Source organism: Pogonomyrmex barbatus, unplaced genomic scaffold, assembly GCF_055798465.1.
Source record: "Pogonomyrmex barbatus isolate J1 unplaced genomic scaffold, ASM5579846v1 scaffold18, whole genome shotgun sequence".
Taxonomy (NCBI): domain Eukaryota; kingdom Metazoa; phylum Arthropoda; class Insecta; order Hymenoptera; family Formicidae; genus Pogonomyrmex; species Pogonomyrmex barbatus.
The window spans coordinates 2,095,896-2,118,641 of NW_028297114.1; the positions used below are offsets into that span (position 1 = coordinate 2,095,896).

The 22,746-nt window shown below is 34.1% G+C and overlaps 4 protein-coding genes across 12 annotated transcripts; 2 read left to right on the top strand and 2 right to left on the bottom strand.

The window, feature by feature from the left end:
* Positions 1 to 162: 162 nt before the first annotated feature.
* On the bottom strand, positions 163 to 2,093 carry LOC105433990 (uncharacterized). Its single transcript, XM_011649538.2, has 2 exons — positions 1,272 to 2,093; positions 163 to 1,181 (listed from the first exon to the last, which is right to left on the bottom strand). The coding sequence occupies exons 1-2, from the start codon at positions 1,671 to 1,673 to the stop codon at positions 705 to 707; spliced, it is 879 nt and encodes a 292-aa protein (XP_011647840.2). The 5' UTR covers positions 1,674 to 2,093; the 3' UTR covers positions 163 to 704.
* A 350-nt stretch (positions 2,094 to 2,443) lies between these two features.
* Tert (telomerase reverse transcriptase) lies at positions 2,444 to 6,040 on the top strand. 4 transcript variants are annotated; one of them, XM_089075248.1, is made up of 8 exons: positions 2,447 to 3,314; positions 3,435 to 3,658; positions 3,971 to 4,074; positions 4,161 to 4,468; positions 4,653 to 4,861; positions 4,964 to 5,202; positions 5,260 to 5,453; positions 5,876 to 6,040. In XM_089075248.1, the coding sequence occupies exons 1-8, from the start codon at positions 3,295 to 3,297 to the stop codon at positions 6,006 to 6,008; spliced, it is 1,431 nt and encodes a 476-aa protein (XP_088931374.1). In that variant the 5' UTR covers positions 2,447 to 3,294; the 3' UTR covers positions 6,009 to 6,040. The 4 variants fall into 4 exon arrangements, with proteins under 4 accessions (XP_088931371.1, XP_088931372.1, XP_088931373.1 ...); XM_089075245.1 differs by having other exon boundaries at positions 2,444 to 3,314; positions 3,435 to 4,074; XM_089075246.1 differs by having other exon boundaries at positions 2,444 to 3,314; positions 3,435 to 4,074; positions 4,695 to 4,861.
* A 1,919-nt stretch (positions 6,041 to 7,959) lies between these two features.
* On the top strand, positions 7,960 to 19,244 carry LOC105433993 (uncharacterized). 6 transcript variants are annotated; one of them, XM_011649544.3, is made up of 8 exons: positions 7,960 to 8,232; positions 9,794 to 9,817; positions 10,177 to 10,516; positions 10,936 to 11,208; positions 11,755 to 11,971; positions 13,394 to 13,528; positions 13,691 to 13,747; positions 15,763 to 18,709. In XM_011649544.3, the coding sequence occupies exons 1-8, from the start codon at positions 8,179 to 8,181 to the stop codon at positions 15,800 to 15,802; spliced, it is 1,140 nt and encodes a 379-aa protein (XP_011647846.1). In that variant the 5' UTR covers positions 7,960 to 8,178; the 3' UTR covers positions 15,803 to 18,709. The 6 variants fall into 6 exon arrangements, with proteins under 6 accessions (XP_011647846.1, XP_011647847.1, XP_011647845.1 ...); XM_011649545.3 differs by having other exon boundaries at positions 10,177 to 10,453; XM_011649543.3 differs by lacking the exon at positions 15,763 to 18,709 and adding an exon at positions 18,925 to 19,244 and having other exon boundaries at positions 7,962 to 8,232; positions 10,894 to 11,208.
* Positions 19,123 to 22,311, bottom strand: nst (phosphoglucomutase 3-like protein nst). Its single transcript, XM_011649540.3, has 4 exons — positions 21,683 to 22,311; positions 21,419 to 21,489; positions 20,025 to 21,354; positions 19,123 to 19,862 (listed from the first exon to the last, which is right to left on the bottom strand). Exons 1-4 carry the CDS (start codon positions 21,781 to 21,783, stop codon positions 19,727 to 19,729), a joined length of 1,638 nt encoding a protein of 545 aa, XP_011647842.2. The 5' UTR covers positions 21,784 to 22,311; the 3' UTR covers positions 19,123 to 19,726.
* Between the last annotated feature and the right edge of the window lie 435 nt (positions 22,312 to 22,746).

The following is a 22,746-nucleotide window of genomic DNA, read 5'->3' on the forward strand; positions in this document are numbered from 1 at the left end:
ATACATAAAGAAGAAGAGATTTCAGGATTTCTTTTCAATTGTATTTATCTATCTATTTATCTATCAATGATTTTGAGAAAACTTTATATTAGAGCTTCATATGTGTGATATTTTTAAAGACATTAAAATAACAGTAAGAAAATAGAACCAATGCGCACTTACACGTATTAAAAATGTATTGAATTGTTAATATTGTATTGCCTAATTATGCTTGAATGTCAAAATTGAAATTTTAAATACATTTAGAATATTTACAACTTAAAAAATAATTCCTTAAGTACATGGTCTAAAATGTGATTTTATATATACTCATAATTTCATTAAATCATGAATTATGTACTAACAAGAAATTGACATTTCCTTAATATGTTTACTTTTTTTTCATGTTTTATATACTTAAATTCAATATGTATTACAAAATTGCACATATAACTAAATTCTATACATTTTTCACAGCTAAACGATTGTGAAAATATATAAATCTGCAGATGTTAATATGTTATCATAAAACCTTGTATCATACAATACAATTGTTAATAGACTCTCAAAAAAAGAATCTGTATTAAGGTGTCTTTACATTCAATTCTATAATGCTATACAATATTTATATACAAAATTATAAGATTTTATATACAATGTACTCATGTGTACTCTTGCATACTGCAACGTATTTCATTTAACATGATTAATTTTCTTCATTATTGTTATACAGTCTCTTGCTCAGTATTTCTTAATGATATATTCAAATAAGTGTTACTCTTTTCTTGTAAGGCTTCACAAGTGTCATTGACACTGTACACGCTTTTATCCAACAAATCTTGGCTAGAACAGACATCATTGTCAGTCTCTGATTTCATTGAACTATTGGTTTCCGATATCTGACTAAGATTAATACTCTGAGTTGCAAAGCTTGAATCTACAGAATATTCATTTTCACATCCTTGATTACATTGCGAATCATTCAGGTTTGCATCCTTCAGAAGTATGCTTTCAGATTTTTCTATCAAATCGCCATCGGTCAGTTTCAAATTAGATAAAGAATCAGTCTCAGGCTTTTCACTTTTGCTTGAATCTCTTAAATCATCTAATTTTTTGACTAGATCTTTCCAAGGATCTTCCAAGAAAGAATTCATATCTACATATGCCAATACATTTATTTGCTGATGCATTCCTCTATAACCCTATAAAGAAGATATAAAGAAAGATCAAGTAATTTGTATTAATCATTAATACTAATTAAGTACAATCTCGCTGGTCCATCAAACACTTGCCTTTTTCCTCTGCCCATGAAATTGTTTGAGGGAATGTTTGTAGCCAGAGTACCGGTTATTGCAGTTCGATCTTTGCAAAGAGTGGTAGTTATTGCTGTAATTGTTATACCAGCCGGAGCTACCTGGACTGGCGTTACCGCGGACACCGGCAGGGCTGTACCGATTAACGATATTACATTTATCACGTCGCGTCATTGACGTGCTAACGTCGAGAGGGATGAAATCGTCACTACGGCAAGACTGCGGCCCGTTGCTCACGGAGAAACGCGAATAACCCGCGTTACCCTCTACGGATTGGTAACCTCTATTCGTGCTCTCGCGCGACTTCCAATTATACGGCGTGTTTCTCGCATTGTACGGCCGACCACCGGGTGCAGCATTATTCAATGGTGATCTCTTCATTTTTCGAAAAATCAAGCGTGTATCAATTCTACAACGCGTGACGCACCGCGATGCACCTACATTCCTGAGGAATACACGCACCACGCACGCGTGTATACATACATGCAATACGAATTAAGCATGCGCACACACTCTCTTCCTCGCGCATGCGCTTCGGATGTTAAGCCACACGGTGCTTTTTTTGGTTGCTGGATTATTTGCGTACTCCTGTGCTGGCTATTGTACTGGCTACTATGCTGGAAATTATATAGCCTGCTGGCTATGCTGATAGCTGGTCTGTTGGATTTTTGTGATAGATCCGGTGCTATTTTTCTTGCGTTTCTTGTGCTGGCTCATTTTGAAAACCAATCAAGATGCAGCTTTAGATTAAAATATTCTCTTCTCCAGGGTTTACAATAGGCAGTAGCAGTAGTGGATGAGTCGTAAGCCGTAACGCCTGTTTTACAATGCGTCGTGTGTCGCAAGCCGCAAGCCACAAGAATTGACCAATCACAGACGAATGTGGGAGAATACTTGATTGTGATTGGCCCATTCTTATGGTCCACGACGATGACACCGACACACGCGCATTGTAGAACAGCTTTAACCAATCTTAAGGTTCCCCGTACGGCGTAACTTGCGTAAGCGTAAATTGCCTCAACCAATCAAATTGTCTAATAGGAGTCTAAATGGAATTGTATAGAGTAGCTGAGACAATTTGATTGAATGCATTGATGATGCAGTTTACGCTTATGCAAGTTACGCTGCATGAAGAACCAGCCTGAAAGAAGGCTTTCAGAATGGCGTAACGTGTTTTAGTAAAATATTAGAATACGCAGATTACGTTACACAAGTTACGCTGTATGTGACGGCACCCTTAAGGAACGCACTCTAAAGACAAACTTGAATAGCAGCATAACTATATGCATAAGGAAAATTATCCAATCACATTTTACACGTGTCTTTACGATAGAAATGTCATGATTATGTGCCAACCATTATTTCAGTTGGAGCTTCAGAAAACATACTGCAATTGCGTTCCGCTTTATAATCTTGAAGCAGTTAGAAAGCGCACGAAACTAAATCGAAACGATAGCCGCAGTACACTTCCATTATGTCATAGCATGAGCACTCGAAGTGAATAAAGGAACGCACTCTAAATCTCGAAGTATCTCGATCCAATTGTTGGTGACAACAGACATATGCTTTTAATATGGAAAAAGTGGAGATTAACAGTTCATACTTATACTTATATAGTATAATCAAAGCTCTAATCTATCTCTGTAATCTTTTTTAATTCTCCCGAGAAAGAATCCCTCCCCCCCCTAAGCAGAGCCATCTTGCGGCTTAATCAATCAATAATTTTTTTCCCCATTCGCCATGATCGCTCGTGGAGACCTGTTTGGATATCAGCCTACCACATGGCCCGTGTTGGCGCCGTTTTGGAAGTCGTGGCCATTTTCGAGGAGTATCAAGTATCAAGTATCTTTTTTCCTGGCGGTTTAAAATTCAGTTCTGTCATCAACTGATATTTAATGCAAAAAGAAGAAGAAACATCTTAAGATTTATCTTTATAAGAATTTAGGGGAATACAGGGAGAAGAGACACAAGGCTAAAACGATTATTAAAGTTTCTAATAAAAATGAATTCTACAATTAACAGGTTTCTACTATTTTATAATATTTGTTTTCTTTTTGAATATATTATTTTCCTCTCTTTTTAAAAATAGCTTTATAGTACTAATTAAAATCTTTGAAATTTTTTCTTATATATTTTGTTTAGACAAACTTTGTGTACTACGAAAAAGCTATCATCTGAAAATGTGCAATGTTCAAAGACAGACGCAAAAGATCTTTATCCCATTCTATTTAAAACAAATACCATAATTAAATTATTTGCATCTAGATGTCGAATAAGAAAAACTACTCGTACTATGGCAAAAATTTCAAAATATCATATCTTGGAGAATAAAAATAAAGGACGAGATATATGTCACAAAATTCTAAGTACATATATTGGGAATAATTCTGAAAATGTATTTCTTAATTTAGATAAAGTTAGGCTTGAACTGTCACCAATATTGGAATTGTTCAAGAACAGACATAATAGATTTAACTATTTTGATAACTTAAAACACATAATAGCAGAAAGGAGCAAAAAATATGCAAGAAAAGGATTACAAAAAAATCAAATTCATCCCCGTTTGTTGCTATCCTTCTTTAGTTTGATATTGTATAAAAATGTTCCTTTACAATTGTTTGGCACCCTAAGAAATATAAAAGTTATAAAGAAGATGATATATAGTCTTTTAAAAACAGTTCCAGAAAAAGTATCAATATCAAATGCTTTCAAAAGAAAATTGAGACCAACAAAAGCCACTGCAGCATCATTAAACATACAAAAATTTGTAAAGCAATTGGATGTACGTTCTATTAACATTAGCAAACAGAGTTTCAATCTTGTTGACTATTAATGCAATATTTTTTATAATTTTTGTAATTTTTTTAGATTTTCAAAATTAAATGGTTGCATTCAATCGATAATAATGATGGAAAAGTGATAATTATATTGAAGCTATTACATTGGTTTCTTAAACAATATATTATTAAAATTTTACATAAATATGTGGTTTTGACAGCATGTAAAAAAAAGTGGATTTTTATTTCTAAAGATGAGTGGTGCAAAATTTTAATAAAATTTATAGAAGAAAAAGAAAAGAGTCATGTACCATGGATAAAATTAGATAAGAAACGTAATATTGGGACATATACATTAATTTCAAGTTCTTCTAATTTAAGAGCTTTATTTATAACAAGGTATATAAATGGATTTAATTTAAGAAATATTTTTGTTATTTATACTATAAAAAAATATAAATAATAAATAAGTAACATGTATGCGTGTGTATTGCATGCGCACACGCACATACACATATATATGTCACATATTCTATATATATATATATATATATATATATATATATATTATATGCAATTTTAGATATAATTCGAAAAAAGAATTTGAAACTGAGGTTATTTTAAGATTCCTGCAACAATTATACGTCACATATTTTAATAAAAATGGAATCCCAACTGTAAAAGGTTGCATAAATGATATTAATGCCTTTAAAAGTTCAATAAGTTCAACTAATAATCAGTTATATTTTATTTCTTGTGACATTCAAGATGCATTTGGTTCAATACTACAAGGTAGAATTATTTCTAATATTACTAATTTATTACTAATTTAATACACTTTTAACAAACATCGATAAACATATACATTATTTATTATATTTTATTTTATTTCAGAAAAGTTATATAATATTATTAATATGTGTTGCAAACAGTTAGAGGAGTATCTCCCAATACGAACTTTTATTTTAAAAACTAAAGGAAACAAAATAAATAAAAACACAGTGCGATTTGTATCTCTTCCATCTCTTAATTTTATGAAATCAGTTGTCATCCCAATGCAAATAAAAAAGCCCAAATTAGTTCGAACAAAAATTTTGATGAATAAACTATACAAATTAATATATCAGCAAAAGGTAAAACAAATATATACATGAAGTTAACATTTTAATTATTAAATATGTTTATTGTAGGTTAAGTTTAATAATCAAGTATATTCGATAAGGCGTGGTGTGCCACAAGGTATACGAATATCATCAATTTTATCTGATATATATTATCAACACATGATCAATGAAAAGTTTGCTGAATATGCCAACAATGGACTTTTGCGCATATATGTTGACGATATCATATATATTACTGAGAGTGATCATTATGCAAAAATGTAATATGATAATCTTATAATTGCTTATATATACATGCTTGCGCGCGCAAACACATTCACTGACATACGCACACATGTAGACGCGCGCGCGCGCGTGTGTGTGTGTGTGTGTGTGTGTGTGTGTGTGTGTGGTGAGTGAGTGAATGAGTGAGTGTGTGTGTGGTATGTATGCCCGCGCGCGCCATGTATGTGCATACACATATTAAATTGCATGTGAACATATGTGTAACATGACAGTGAGCACACACCGAATCGGTCACACGGTATCATGAACGCTGTCCGTATCACGCGTCGCTTTCTCCAGTCATCAGCAACCGCGCATTTCACCGAGTAAAGAGTTCGGTGTGTTGCTTATTGTACACATATAGATAAAATATAAAATATAAAATATAAAAATTTACATTGTAATTAAATTTTTATAGGTTTCTAGAAAAAATCAGAAACGGCATACCTGAATACAATGTGACGTTCAATCCTGATAAAATACAATCAAAAACAAATCCATCCAAAGGACCCATCAAAATAAAATTTTTAAAACAGATTATAACATTGTAAAATCGATCTAATAAAATATTCTTACTGTTTAAGTTTTTCTTTATATTTATTATTATAGAAAAAATATCTATTGATATTACATTTTTCCTGTTAATATACTATATCTATTCCCGTTAAAGTTCTCGCGTTTTCATTATCATAAAAACTAAGATTTTGTTCGAGATGAAGTTTGATACCAAGCTATATTCGTTCTGCAAATAAAATATGTTTCCTATTTCAGATTATATTTATATGATATTATATAGATATACAGATTATATTATATATAAAGTTCATTATCAGTTAAGTGGAATTCTTTTATTTAATTTTAAACTTATAAATTTAATCACTTTATTGAATACGATAAATCATCAATTTTACAAAATGCTTACTATGCGCGCGCGCGCGCGCACACACACACACACACACACACACACACACACACCATCACACAAGTATATTCTTACGATTGTAAATGCATTTGATGCTACAAACGCTTGGAAGCGTTTGATTAACCAATCAGAAAGAATTTTATGAATATTAATTAAAAAAATACTATATATATAATAAAGTTATATCAGAAAACAAGATAATGATTGACTACCGCGTTGCCGCGTTACCGTTTTGCCGTGTCCTGTGTGTAACCAGCCTAATTTAGCAAGAATCTAGCAGCCGGTGCAAAAAAGCACCGTGTGCTGCCGGCTTAAGTTCAGTTAAAAACAGATCTAATAAAGCCAGCGGTACACAATGATTTTTTCCTGCTGGTTTGCTAACTGCGTGCTTATTGAGCTCTTGTCTTCAATTGGTATATTTTTTTTATATCTTTACTCTAAAAAGAGTGCCGCTGGCTTAAGATATACTTCGCTAAGTATCGGTCCACAATAAGTGATTTAAGCTTTAAGAAGTAAGAAATTGATCAATCATAATCGAATGTGAAAAGAATAATCGACTATGATTGGTCAATTTCTTACGACTTAAAGATTAAATAACTAATAGGTCAATTTCTTACGGCTTAAAGATTAAATACGTACAATATCCTATTGTAGTGTCGGTCCACAATAAGTATTTAATCTTTAAGCCGTAAGAAATTGATCAATCATAATCGATTATTCTTTTCATATTTGATTATAATTGATCAATTTCTACAATGAGACTTTAAACATAAACTTAAAAAATTGGCCAATCATAATCGATTTATAGAAGAATAACTGATGATTGTGATTGGTCAACTTCTTAAGTCTTACGTCTTAAAGTCTCATTGTAGACATCGCTTTAAAACGCTACAGCGTTATAGACCAATCCGAGCACAGCCAGGGCCTAAAATGAATCTTAAGGCTACACATAGGACGCGGCAACATGGCAACATGATAGCCAATCACTGTCTTGTTTTTTGATATGTAATTTTGTATTCACGATGCTAGAAATCAGTCCGAGATTTCGGATGGAAAAAGAATTGACTAATTGCGTTTGAATAATTTGGCCAATTAACCAATGTGAATGGTCAATTCTCTTTTCATCCGAGATCTTGGCACCAATTTCTAGCATCGTGGACACAAAACTTAAGAACATTAAAGTTCCAATATAAGGTCGAGACTTACATATATTTGTCTTTATTTATTTAGAAAGAAAATTAAAGATAGATATCTGTTTGTCTCGCTTAAAGTTAAAATAACGTTGGTACAACCAGATCTTAAACACATATTTGTTTTTATCGTTTTTTCTAAATAAATAATTGCAGACATATATTTAAGTTTCGTTAAAGCAAAATGACGTCTAATTAGTGCCTTGAATTTCTAAGTTTATCAATTACATTAACAGATTACTAAATTATTGTGCAATTATTGAACTCGCTAAACGCAACCATTCCAAAAGACCAATCAGGAGCCACAAAATGGGACATGGGAACATTTTCTCCTAAGAGAACCTCACCGAAGCGGAAACGGGAGGAAAGGAACGCGTCGCACAGTTGGCAGCACTGTCCTCGCGCAACGAACGCGAGTCAGAGCATCGGCGTCGGTGATTCGTTGTGTGCGTACGTACGTGCCATTTTTTTTTTAACGTGACTCACTGAACTACTACGACTAATTCGGTGAGCGAGGCTCAGTGATAACGATCGCGTGTACGTCGGAACTGCTTGTACGTCGATTTCAGTTTCTTCGGTTCTGCTCGATTTTCCACCCCTGCATCATCGATGGATACGTCTGTCGGTTACCACGCTACCTCGGAGACATCGGCGGCTGGAACGGTAATATCATTCTGTAAACTCTCGCTCTCAATCACTCCTCCTCCCCCTCTCGTTCCCTCCGTGGGGCAAACCGACACAACCGCGTCGCCTGTTTACTCTTTGCCCGCCCGTGTAAAGCCTGTCAAATCAATCAATAAATTGAATGATCGGCGTCGTGGGCGACGCGAGCGATCGTGATCGCTGACTTCTCCCAATAGGCAATGGTTGGCAATACTTTCTTTTTTTCAGAGTAGACTCGTCTTGTCTTCGACCGCCATTTCGGCCATCTGCTCTTTCCTCTGTTCCCTCGTTTTCTCGCGTCACGCCGTGACGTTTTTTTTTTTTTCGATTTTTTTCTCTTATTTGCTTTCGATATCTCATTCGAAATATCGCGCAAGTTATTCGTATAGTACGAAAAAAAAGGAAAGAAAACCATTTGGATTTGGAATATCGTAATTCGAGAATCGAACCAACGATAAAATAAGATGATGGGTTGGGCGAGGAAAGGGGTGGCGAGGCCGCCTGCTTTTAGGCGGGATCCTTTATGTTATATGCGCGTCGCATCAGGTTCGCATAAGACTAATGTTCATTTTTTTCTAATCTTTTATTAATTTTATTCCCGGTTTAGTTTACCCTATATCTTTTTCTAATTTTTAGAACTAAAGAAATAAAAAATAAATTAAACTGAAATTAAAATTAAATTTCTACATTGGTAGAAATGGACCTATAATAAATTTAGGCGTTACATCGCCTTTGTATAAAGCATTACTTTTCCTCAAGGAATTGATAACGATGCTATACACATATGTATATATACTTTTTTTTTAATACTAATTACATACTAACATTGTATCAATTGATAATATGATATGTATTGATATTTTTATAATTTTATGATCAGTATTATTAACAATATTTCAGCTCAGTTTTATGTACATTATATAATCCAGGAAAATAATAAAAAATATTAAAGCTCTCAAAAAATAAACAATATATAAATATATATATATATATATTTAGTAATATTTATTATCACGAAACTACACTGATGAAAATGTTAACGCATCTTCAGCAATCAATATTTATTAATATTATCAATATTATCAGTATTATTAATTGTATAAGATTTGTATCACAAATGATTTTAAAAATAGATCTTAAAGATTTAGTGAAAAAATAATTGCAATGATTCACTACTTCTTGAATAACTAGTTACTTTTCAAAGATAATTTTTTCAACCTTGTGCTCAAATAAACATATTTTGAAAATACTTGTTTTTATAAAGTTATAATTATTATATTAATATCAAACGAGACAATTATGTAATGCGAAAAATAAAGAAACATTCTCGGTTTATAAATAATAAAATAATAATCAGAGATAATAAGATAAATTTGTATGCTAGATTTCTACACTTTTCTGCACGTATCAAATTACGCAAAACTTTTTTGCACGTATCAAATTACGCAAAAGAATTATTTGATCTAAAAGAAGGATATCTGTAGAAATTTAAATATGAAAATTAAATTATCTCATATAATATATCTTATTAAGTTATTAACCTAGTGGATGTTTGTTCCAGAAGATGGTGTCATCCAATCAACCGGTAAGATTATACGAATATGTATTCTTCTAATTAATTAGTCTGTATATTATAAAAAAATATTAAATGAATATCTTGTTGAGATATAAAAGATTAGAACTGAGATCTTAACTTATTACAACAATGCAATAAAATGCTCAGTGTATTTTACATTATTGTAATTTTATACATTTTGTAAAATTATATTTAAACACAACTGAGCAAGAGTAAGCAAGTCTCGAACAGACACCATACTTTTTTTAAAGGACGTATGGTCGACTTCTGAGATACAAATCTAGTATTTTTATTAGTTTTATTTTATCTATTATATATCGCAATCTGTACAATGTAATAATAACATATATGTGATTTATGTTTTGCAGAGAAAAACAAAAATATTTGTCGGCCGATTGCCAGAAAATTGTCGCAATGATGAATTACGGCAATTATTCTTGCGTTTCGGTGAGGTAACCGAATGCGACGTAATGAATCGATATGGCTTCGTTCACATGGCACGGGAGGAGGATGCAGCGGCGGCGATTAAGGCACTTCACAATTCCAACTTCAAGGGGGCGACGATCAACGTGGAACAGTCGACCGGCAAATCACGTGGGGGCGGAGGAGGACGCCGAGATGACAGAAGAGGTGGACCAATGAGAGGTGGTAGAGGGGGACGAGACGGTGGTAGAGACGCTCGTCCTGGACCATACAATGATAGAAGAGGTTGGTATTGTTTGCACCTCAATATTGTACATTCCGACAAGACTATTTTCTCATTTAATTTACCTCAAGCATATACTTTGCCCTGTACATATGTTTATGCCACACTTAATATGACTTTAATACTTAATATTTTTCTAATATTTTTCATTTATCTCTCGTTATTTTTTTTTCTTTTTTGCTTTCTCCTAATTCTCTGCACTAACAAGCATTAAAAGTAGGGGATTCGCCTCGCTTAAACAGCCTAGCGACTTCTACGCCACATTCTGTGCGACATTTCGTTGCGGTAGGCATTTGAGAAAATAGTATGTTGGAATAAAAATGACGTAACACATAATGTATACTTAAAAATCAATTCCATATCTCGGCGTGCTTTGCAGTTCTTCCGATCCAACTCGTTGGTTACGATGGATCTGCTGCAGGTGGCGTCGCGACTGGGTACACCGATTACAATCGCGGGGCTGGCGACTTTAGCGGCCGTGGAGCGGACTTCGGTGCCGGCTACGCCGACCGCGGGGCTTACGGTCAGAACGTGGGCGGCGCGGCGATGGGTTACACCTCAACGGCGCCAGGTATGGGTGGCGGATACGGACCGGCTGCCGGCACCGTGGGAGGATATGGGCCGACCGGTGCGGCGGACTACGGACGAACGGCTGACTACGGTCGCGCCGATTTCGGTGCTAGGACAGATTATGGTAATTGCGCGATGGTGAGTGGCGTTTGTGCAGCTTTGAAAGTATGTGATCCTGTACTATAACCATAATGTCCGCGTTCTATATCGCACAGATGTGCGATAGTCGCATAAATTAGAGGAAGAACGTTATTTCGTGGCTCTCAACTCGTTACACGGGACATTATAAATATAGACAAATACAATCTTGATTTGAATTGAACATTGGAAAGATGACATTCTTTCAGAATGTCTGAATCTGTCGCTTGTATTTTACATTGTATTGAAGAAGATAACTAGATAAGAAAAAGTAAATAGTAAACTAATTAAAAAGCACATTAAGTACATTAAGATGAGAACTAATGTTTAATTATTTATAATTCTCTAATCTCTGATGATTTTTTTCACCTATTATTTTTTTCAATATATTTAGCCATTTGTTGATTCTTTAATTCCTGTTACTGAGACTTCTGTGAGACGCATGAGACAGCAAGAGACGCACAAACTTTCCAAGTGAAACAAACGCTAGACGTTGATGTAATTCAGGATTTTAATATCATGTTGTTTGTAGTTGGTGGCGGCATGGCCGGAGATTTCAATCGTGGCGCACCTGGCCCAGTAGATTACGGGCGTACTGATAATTTTGGTGCCAGTCGCACGGTCGATTACACAGCTAGAAATGATTATGACCGAAGTGCGGCTGGACCGATGAGAAACGGTGGTGGCGCTGTTGCCACTACCGGGTATGGAACTGGGTACACTGATGTGGGATATGATGAAAGCCATTGGTAATGTAGCTGCTAATTATCTTTTCTTTTTTCCTAAAAAATTATATATAAAATTATATATAAATTATATATAATTATATATAATTATATATAATTTTTAAATCTGTTGCATTTTTAATCATCTCAAATCAAAATGGATGTGCAAATGCACTGTTGATGCACGCAGTTACATCAACAAATATAAAAAAGGCATTTTTTTTATTTATATTCGTAACATATATCGGAAAACGAGTTCACACAAGTTGCAAATGCTTACTTCACTTTGATTCGAGAGAATGCAATATTAGTCATTTTTAATTAAAAAGTTTAATTAAAAAATAATAAATGACATTTAATCAAATCTTTGATACATAATCTCATAAATCTACAGCAATATTATTTTTGACTGATGAGAAATTTATTACATACGATATCAATTTTATTAAATTTGTTATATTCAATTTTTTATAATATAACTTAGATTTAATTAAATTTAGAACTAATTCAAATGCAGTGAAATGTAGATTATTTCGATAATTTACGCATGCTGAGATCTCCATTAATAAATGCAGATTTCAGAAAATTATAGAATTTGTATTTGATTATTAAAAATAATTACATAAAAAAAATTATATTTAGCATTTATTATAGGAGACACAGTAAGTTTCATAATCATCTACATTACACTGTATAACTTTATTTTACTATTTTTTCCATTACAACAGCTCATTACACACATGTGAGAAAATCTTTTTTTTATTTAAATTGAAGATTATTTTTTAATATAATAAAGTTTGAATGTCAACACTGAGAAATGTTAACTTTTTTGTTATGCTATGTATAAATTTCATGCAATTTTCAGTGTAGACAATTAAACTTTTTCTATTTTTAAGAACTTAAGTTTAAGTTTTACTATTAAAAAACAATTGGCTTTTAAATCTCAGAATTTGATACAATTTAATTATTAAGTTTATTTTTAATATATTAAATTTGCTATAAAAATGTGGGTACAAATACGTTTATAATTGGTAAAACAGCAGTTTAACGAAATTCGCAGAGCTCACAAAGAGATTTTGCAAATTTGTTTTTTAAACTGTTATCGTTACACTTTATTTTTATTCTAACCTGAGAGGCTTTTTTAAATGTGTAAAGCGCAGAACAATCTGAAACAATTAAACAATATATTACAGGATTGCTCGCTTAGTAATGTAGCAATATAATTAATAATTGTATAATAAATATATGTAATATAATACAAAATCATTAAGTATTGTCGCCCAGGATAGAGTGAAAATCAGTTAACAATTAAATTATGTACAACAGGGGTTATCCGGGCGGGCCAGGGGATATGATGGGTGGGCCTGGGGGGGTAAATCAGGGACCTACGATGGCCTACGAAAGGAGAGATGGTCCTCCCGGTAATGATATGCCTCCATTTAACAGGCCAATGAGCACTGGACCTAACTACAGCACAGGGGCACCCAGTTATAGCACTGGTCCAGGACCACAAGCTGATATGTTTAGCAGAAGACCTGGCAGTGCCGTGCCCAGTGGTGGATATCCACCAGTAGCTGGCGGGTGAGTAGCAAAAGTTAATAATATTCTTTTAAAAGTAAAGTGTTCTTTTTTTTTTTCTTTTTTTTTTTCTTTTTTTTTTCTTTTTCTTTTTCTTTTTTTTTTTTTTCTTTTTTTTTTCTTCTCATGTGACTAACAATGTTCTTTTTTTCTGTCATGCTATAGTTATGCCGAGGGATATGACAGACCAGATGCATATGGTCCTCCCCGTGGCGGCGGACGGTAAGTTTCACTTTATTAATATATCCCGTACTTACTAATCTGTGTCATTGACAAAACTGCGGCTATGAAAAGTAATATACGTTGCTGACACGTTTAAAAAAGCGAAGGGAATCCCATATGCGTACGCTTGTCAATCTAGCGTCTCCACTCTTTTTTGCGCTACACACGCCTCCCTCGTTCTCTTGCCTCGATTATTGTGTAACACATGCAATTTCTACATGCGGATTCGATGCAGGTTGAATATTTCTGTAAAAGTATAAGGTGTGACACTTAGCGCGACACTCGACCAACATTACGGGAGCGTTCACCCTTCGTCGCGTACAGTGCCGTTTTGCGTATATGAATCGTCTCTTCCATCGATCGGTGTAAGGAGCCAACGTTTCTATTTTATGGGTGTAAAAGAGAACAGAGGCTGAAAATCACCATGGCGCAAAATCCTACTGATCTAATAACCGCTAATAACTGATGATACGCATTGTGTTTTACACACAATTATATAATTTATTTTATATATTACATAAAATTTTCCAAATATTCGGTACACGTTTTATAAGTTATTTGTTTTAACCAGTTACTATAACGCTTCAATATTAAAACATTTTAAGACGAACCGATAAAAATATGAGGAAAGAGAAAAATTATTTGAGAAATATTGACACTTTGAGATCTTCGAGTCTGAAATCTTTGAATCTGAAATTAAACATCTTTCTATTGTTACATGTAATTATGCGGTTCACATCGATTTGGGGAATTTGTCGCCATTATAACATTATTACACCGATGATAGATCGCCTCTCTTCTTTTACGTACTCCGCGATGAAGGTCCTCGAGCATGACCATGGTCCATCTAAGATGCGCTGTGCGATCAGCCTGCGGCAATTCCGTAGTGGCGAAATGCGCTCGAAAAAGCAGAAACATTTCTTTCGCAAAATACGGTAAAAGAGATATATCTTCGGGTACGCGGCCTAGCTTCTGCAAGTAATTTCGCAGCGCAGAGAATGTCCCGCGAAAGTTTCTGCGATTTACATCTCGGAGGAGATGGGGATCTTTGACCTTGCATCCGTCCCGCGCGTTCATCGCGAACACAAACTGACCGCCGCGACACACTGCGCCTCCGCGCATCGCAAACTTGCAATCTACGAAGCTATACAAATGCACGTCCTTCGCATTTGCTCTCCTCCACCCACTAAGAACCTTCTGAAACGCTTTTTCAATTCGGCCTTCGTTCCGAGAAACGAAAAAAAAAAAAAAGAATGCGTTGCGTTGTAGCCCACTGCGCCCACGTCCGACAAAGGTCTTCGACATCGTGAGACTTTTGAGACGCTTCCGTTTTCCACGAATCGATTTTCAAACGCACTTGCGACAAGATGCACGGAGAGACGATGCGGAGACGCGATTGCGACGTGTCGCTCAATTTCTTACATGTACGACAGTTAGCCAGAATTGGGTGTGATTCATCTCCTTTGTTCAACTCCTTTGTTTTTGTCAACTCCTTTGATTATTACTACATATTCAGTGTTCACATTAAATTAAATTACTCTTAAATTCTTTATAACATATAACACGCCGTCACAATGCACTCATTGATTTTGAAAAAGTAATAATATATATTTTATAAAAAATTCATTAGCCATCATTCGTGAGTGATGAAATTCCTTTTGTTAATTTTGGTTTTGCTCGAGAAAATAAATTTAACAATTGTATGAGTATATAGATTCACAGTCAACGACGAAAGAACGCCCAGATCTGGTAGCTGTTGCCTCTCGGCAAATCTGCGTTATATGCGCTGCGACGTGGAACAAAAACCAAAAAAAATAAAGAAAGAAAGAAATACATCCACAAGGCTTCCTTAACACCATACCGTTTGCCCGAGTCACGATTTCGATCCCGCGTCTGGACGCGCCCCGTGATGATCGCGCATGCCAGTGTTACATCTTATACTTTCCTCTTGCTCCTTGCATAGCAAGGCGATCACGTAATTAATTCTGCGATTTTTCATTTTTCTGACCTTTTAGCTTCCCAGGTCCGGCAGACGCGATGCCACCGAGGTACTAAAAGTGTAGTAAACGCACTAGCGCATGCGAAAGGCGACCGTAACGAAAAAAAAAAAACAAAAAAAAAAACAAAAACCGTAAAAAAAAAAGACCACCGCCTTTTAGCAGCGATCATTCGCTTGTCGGACTCGATTACCTAGGAACTGCCCTCTGCGTTCGTCATTGAGTCCACGATAATTATAATGAAACCTATATAAAACTTACAATAGAACTTAATAATGTTTACTTGTACCGTAAAATATGGTAAGGCTAAAAGAAGATTATCAATAGATGATATATAAAGAAAAATTAATTGAATTTAAGCTCAGTTTTTTTTTAATAATATCGTGAATAAGTTTATATATAAATTGATTTATTATTGATAAATTTGCTATGTTAGTAGCTTATTGTATGTTTGAAGAGAATTTTCGGTATTATATTATTCATGCAGTTTACGTTCATAATTTTTTTTTTTTCCTTATTCCCTTTTTTTTGTGAAGTAGAGAAAGCCCGGTGTTATCTAGTGTGAGTTTATATTGGTGTGGGTAATATATTTTTTTGACTTAATTCTCATAATCACTACCCACATTGTAGCGTATAGATAATTCTGTTGTACTCTATAGCATTAATTCTACAAAGGTGACTTATGACTACAATAATGATGCTGTATAATCTTTTTTTTTTATACATAAGAACTTGAATAATGTTTTCAAACATTTATTCATAAAGCAGAGAATAGATAGCAGTTATCACAATGTACCTTTATATAAAAACAAATAAAGTGCAAATGTGAATGCCCTGAAATAATTTTTATAAAAGAATCTCCAATAATGGAATATTTCTCACTTTTTCTTACAGTCTTTTTGTATGTAGTAAAATTATCATTAGATTTAATTATTTGTTAATTGCCAACATATGTTATTATAAAATAGAATACATCATCAAGTAATATTTATTTTTAGTGTAATTCACATAAGAAAAAGAATCATACTGCTCATAAGATATTTTTATTTTTCCTTGTCATATTAACATTTTTATTATGAGTGTTTAAGTATAATTTTTATTTTGACAGTATATGATATATTTAGCTGATTCAGTTATCTTCGTAGAAAAGATCATCAAATTATAGCAGCGACGTCGAATAGAATATTAATTATTCATCTAATACATGAACTTGTGCCATTCGTAGGAGCGAGCAGAGCAAGCAATTATTTAGCAATAATCAGCGTGCGTTCAACTATGTTATTTAATGTTAATTCTTAATTCGACGACGTTGTGCATTGCAACCTTGAATTACTTTCAGACTAGTTTAGTGACAGTATGCGAAAATTGTTAATTTTTTTCTTTATTTTTTTTTTTTTTTTTTTTTTTTACAAAAAAACGATATTCATCGCGGTGTAAAAATCCGTCTAAGTAATAAAGTATCTCGACAAAAATTTTAAAAGAAGATTGGGAGAAACGTAAAGAATTCGATGACAATGCAAAACGCCGCCAATCTCCAGCTGGTGCAGAGTTCACTTAGTTAGGCCTGTACTGTGAAAACGCCGATTTGTGAACGTGCGGTGAACGCGTTGCCGAAACACGTTAACCCTGGTGATGGCGGCGGCGACAGCGGCGGCGGCGGCGGCGGCGGCAGCGGCGGCAGCTTGTCGATCTGCGATTATTGAAGAAACCGATTACGACGATTTCTCGCTATGCGTGGCTACCTGTAGATGCGACGAGCGGCGAATAAAGCAACCTGCGATATGTGGATAATGCGCCACAAATTGCGTTTGCGCTCAAAGCTGGCGTGCTTTGAATTTAACCAGGAAAAGGTATGTTCAACGCGTGCGAACCTTTATACTTTATCTGTTGAGACAAAACCAAGAGCGCCTATCTCGGGGGAATAGGGAGAGAGTCTACCACCTATCATACCTATATATATTTATATATATATATATATATATATATATCAGTGTTCCATAAGTGCGAATGGAGAATGTCCGGTCGAACAAAACGTAAAACCGTTGATTATCGAAGCGCGTGCTAAAGAAAGCGGCCGCTATTTCTTTTTGCTAATCTCTCGAGCGTGTTGCACATTGCGACAGAAATGCATCGATTCTAATTCCATCTCTGCCACGTACACTCGCGAAACAATTCTCATTAAGATGCAACTAATATAATTATCTACACCTACACCTCTGTTAAAACGAATCTGCATTATTTGATGTTTCATTTTTTTTTTAATTTTTTTTTTTTTTTTTTTAATTTAATCGGGAAATTATTAAAAAACTCTTATTATATATATTCTTTTTTATTATATTTAATGACTTACACAATTTTTTCTATATAAGTTTTATAATTTAATAAATCGTAAAATTGTTTGTATTAATCTACAAATGTCAAATGTGTTCCAATCAACAATGATACAATGATACAATTCGAAAAATATAATTCTTCTAATAATTGATATATGTAAATTAGATTGATTAAAAATTGCATCTCGCGACATATCGAAACCTATCACAGTCTCCCTTAGATTAACACATTTATTGGTGTCTCATGAGATGGAATTAGAGCGCAAAGTGAAAACGAATGCGATGCGTAAATTGGAAAAAACGCATTCTGATTTCTCGCTAACTTTACCGCCCGTAGTTTGCGGATTCGTTCGATTTAACATCCTTACCGTCGTCGAATCAATTTTAAAATTCCACTCGTATCTCGCGATGAAACTAAGCGCCACGTTGTGACATGTTATGTCTTCGGAAAACAACTCATATCTTGATGGATCTTGATAGAATGTTTTCTCAATTGTCGACCTGTACAGCGCTCCTGTTAACTATTTCGAGATGCATTACATTTTTTGTTGTGTTTCCAAAAAAATGCACTTTTTCATTTTATGAAATATTTATCAAGCAAGATACATATGTACTCTTCATTTCAAACTCAATTTCACAAATTATAAAATCATGAAAAGTCAATTCGTAGAAAAAGTAAAGTAACATACAATGGCTTTACTAATTGTCAATAATCTCTCCGAGCATTGATTTTAACTGGCGTTCATATATACAAATATACGATAATACTATAAACTAGCTTATTAAGCCCACAATTTAGTGGGAGGTTTTATATACGTTCCATATAATAAATAAATTTTTTTAATAGATTACAAACGGGATGAGGACAGACTGATGGATATTGAGATGAACTCAATGGAAACTGCTAATAATCCCCAGAAGCATTCACTGTCAGTGAACTCATTTACTCGTCCGAAGGATGAGAATTAGATGTGAAGAAGATGGATAATAATGCCTGGTTGTTTGTAACAAGAAGTAAGAAAGCAGACTGAAGTGAAATACAGAATTTGCTATTCATTATATATATTCTTTTCACGTAATACATAAACATTGCTTAAACATTGTTAATACTATCTACAATAAAATAATTCACTTTTTTTTTAGAGATAATAAAACTTTCTGATGATATACATATTTTTCCTTTAATCCTCTCTCTAAACTTATTAAATTTAGGAATGCTTATTGAATATTCTCTTTCATTATCTAGTATTCTGACCATACCATCTTCATCTAATATTATATCTTGTTGATAAGAAAAATATATATATGATGAAGAAAGATAAGAAATTGAGTCTAAAGTTTTATACATAAATTTCATAGTTTAAAATATGAAAATACAAATTTGTAAATATATGTATTAGATAACTCGTTTAGGCCGTAAAGGTTAGCAAATATCAGTAAGCATATATAATATGCAATGCTTTACTTTGTTTTTATTCCATCACCTTCCGGTTAGTGATATCTTTATGAATCATTAACAGTTCTTACAGTACCGAAAGCAAACGAAGAGCATATTCAATTCTCAAGAAACGGAATTGTGGAGAAACGGAGAAAAGCACTCTGAGTGATTATCACTTTTTCATATATCTATGGGACTGATATTAATCTTATCATAAACTGGGTTCAGGTCCAACACCGCCCGCGAGTTTGTACACGGCTGAAGCTACCTCCATAGCGAGTTTATCAATATCCGATGAGTTCACACATTCTGCATAAACCCGCACGATATTTTCAGTTCCGGAAGGCCTAAAAAAAAATTCAAAAAAATTAAAAATGAGATTATTAGGCATTTAAGATCCTGCCTCACTCACATATTTACTAATAGAATTATTTATTGATATTCTTCGTTTATTACATTGCATTGTTTTTTCCAAGCAAAGCTTTGTGCATAAATAAAAAGATTTATACCTAACAAAAGCTCGACCTCCTAGATATTTTAAGACAATCTCGTCGATTTTTCTTTGCAAACCAATGGGAGTCAAGCAGCATCTTTCCGCATTCGTTGTTGTTATGACATTTTTATCTTTCACTCTGACTTTGAGTTGCTTATTCGGGAAATCTTCATACATTTTTTCCCACTTAATAAGATCGTAGTCTCGGTCATGTAATATAGTCTCGACTAGTAGCATATCGCTCAATGCATCGCCGACCGTTTCGTTGATTAAATCTATTATATCCCTCAGCTTTGTGGAGGCTATCTTTTGTGCCTCAGGAAGCGTTTCATCCTTGGCATGATTCCTAATGATCTCTTTGGCATCTTCCTTGAAGATGACGGTTCCATGTCCATTTGCTTCGAAGTAGACTCCAATGTCGAATTCTTGCGCTTTTTTATGTAAATGTTTTACTCCGGTTGGCACACATGCCACTTGGATTCTTAAATGACGCATAAGCATAGTCGAACAGCCGTTGGCATATGCGGTTTGCACTACACCCAATTGCAGAGATAAACCGCTTCTTATCAAAAGATTCTGGAAATAAACAATCACTAGCGTCGCTATTCGATCTCCGTCCAGAAGATGAAATTTGTTATCCTCATCTGTATAAAAATACACCACTCTATCGGCATCCCCATCTATGCTAACGCATTTGACATGTGACTCGGATGGCATGTTCACAGGCGACTTCTGTTGCACTTTGACATAATCTGCACCGCACATATGATTCAAGCCCTCGCTGCCATCATTAAAAAGCTTGATATCCAGTATACCCTCCAACTGTCTTTGAAATTCCCTTGCTGCAATAGCGCCGACGCCATTTGCAGCATCCAAATATAATATACTCTTATAATTTTTGCTAATTCTCTTGGTGTTATGCTTTCTTATGCTTTTGAATACTGTTACTAGCTTCGAATAATATCCTTCTAGCGTGGGCTTGCCATAGGCTCCTTTGGTGTTCGTGCACACCACAATATAATGTAGCTGTGGAGTTGTGACTATTTCTAAATTTATAAAATTGCCGTGCAAAGCTTCGACTCCTGCTATTGCAGCATATGAAAGAGTAAAACCACTTTTGCGAGTATCTCTTCCTATTATCACATTAGCTGGCACTGACATGTCAATATTTTCCTTTGTGCATATATCTGTAAGTATTGATATCAATTCACTATCCTCTGCATTAGCTAGTTCCGTCGCTATTATTTCCCAAGAAGCTTCGAGCATTTCACCGGATGGATCGACAAGTTTAACACCATTGTCAGGTTCCAAATTATGACTCGCGGTAATCATTAAACCTACGGTGGCTGTAAAAAATTTATTTATTATAAAAAATAGTTTGGTAACTTGAAACTTTGATGTCGCTCTTACCTCTTTTCGCTTTGGATCTTAATACAGCTAAAATACCCATTCTGTATAAAACGTGTTCCAGAACAAACGACCTGAAATTTGTATCATATGTATCATATGTATTTATCTTGCAGATAAAGAAAAATAAAATAAATCAACCTATATGCAAAATTGTTAGCTAAGAATTTTTATAAATTCAGTAATCAAAGTGCTCTAATAAGTGCTCTATTATTTTATACACCGGAATCAACAGATGTTAATAAATTTAGGGAAACTTGCACTTACTCTGTCCTAAAACCAGCGGTCCCATATTCAATACGTTCTGTGCATCTGCGACTTCGTTTGTACTCCACGTTGACAACATTTTTAAAATAATTTGATTCCATTGTATACTGATTTCAATACGCTTCAACAGGTGAATAAGATTGGCATTACACTGATAAATATGAGATTTGTACTGCCATATGGCGAGTACTTATATTTATTCGCCCACGTGTTTTCTTCCTTTTTCTTTATGATACCTTTAGGCCTGTCCGAATGGTGGGAGAATAGGCACCTTTAACTTAAATCGATAGGAATAGCGGACTGACACTGAATTGACTCTGAATTAGAAGCAATGGGCGTATTCAAGTCGACAAAACAGCTAGGTCTGCTCGCCGAGCGATTGAATGTAATCGGACACATTCAAGCCGGCAAAGCAGCTAAGCTTGTTCTCGAAGCGTGAATGTGATTGACCGTAACCTCTAGATCTAATAGGGTGGAATTTTCGGGTGAAGTGGATCCTAATCCGGATTGGGTGCACTATCTACACCTAAAATGAGATGGATATAGAATGGGAGCGTTGGAAAAAGAAAGAAGATCTCGTTTTAGGTGCAAGTAGTGCACCCAACCCAAGTTAGATTCCGCTTCATCCGAAAACACTATAAGCTAAATCCAGAACAATACTATCTGCACTTTTTATTAAATCTCTTTCATATACACTTTCTTTAATATTTCTACTGGAACAAAATACATATATACTTGAGCATTGAAGAAAAAAGGAATAAAAAAAGATCTTAAATTCATTATTTATAAAATCATTATAAATTTTGCATGCTAAATGTAAAAAAAATATTTGTAAAAATTTAGTCATTAAGCTGTAAATGTTGTGTAAAATAAATATGTGATAAATAAATGATTATCAGTATATTTGCTGAGCAAACACACTGATAATCCATAAAATGTCTGATGTTGATACTTAATTGATACTTTTTAATAAAAAAAGTATGTAATAACTGCAATATGTAATATTTGGCGTATCTTTAAAGTAGTTTGATAAAAACAATTTAAAAAATTATTAAAAATAATTT

Coding starts and splice junctions, on each gene's coding strand:
- LOC105433990 (XM_011649538.2), bottom strand. CDS start 1,673: ATGAAGAGATCACCATTGAATAATGCTGCACCCGGTGGTCGGCCGTAC. Junction 1,182..1,271: donor TTCATGGGCAGAGGAAAAAG/GCAAGTGTTTGA, acceptor TCTTCTTTATAG/GGTTATAGAGGAATGCATCA.
- Tert (XM_089075245.1), top strand. CDS start 3,295: ATGAATTCTACAATTAACAG. Junction 3,315..3,434: donor ATGAATTCTACAATTAACAG/GTTTCTACTATT, acceptor TATTTTGTTTAG/ACAAACTTTGTGTACTACGA. Junction 4,075..4,160: donor AATTTGTAAAGCAATTGGAT/GTACGTTCTATT, acceptor TAATTTTTTTAG/ATTTTCAAAATTAAATGGTT.
- LOC105433993 (XM_011649541.3), top strand. CDS start 8,179: ATGGATACGTCTGTCGGTTACCACGCTACCTCGGAGACATCGGCGGCT. Junction 11,209..11,754: donor CGGTGCTAGGACAGATTATG/GTAATTGCGCGA, acceptor TGTTGTTTGTAG/TTGGTGGCGGCATGGCCGGA. Junction 11,972..13,393: donor GGATATGATGAAAGCCATTG/GTAATGTAGCTG, acceptor TCCATTTAACAG/GCCAATGAGCACTGGACCTA.
- nst (XM_011649540.3), bottom strand. CDS start 21,783: ATGGAATCAAATTATTTTAAAAATGTTGTCAACGTGGAGTACAAACGA. Junction 21,490..21,682: donor ACCGCTGGTTTTAGGACAGA/GTAAGTGCAAGT, acceptor TACAAATTTCAG/GTCGTTTGTTCTGGAACACG. Junction 21,355..21,418: donor AAGATCCAAAGCGAAAAGAG/GTAAGAGCGACA, acceptor AATTTTTTACAG/CCACCGTAGGTTTAATGATT.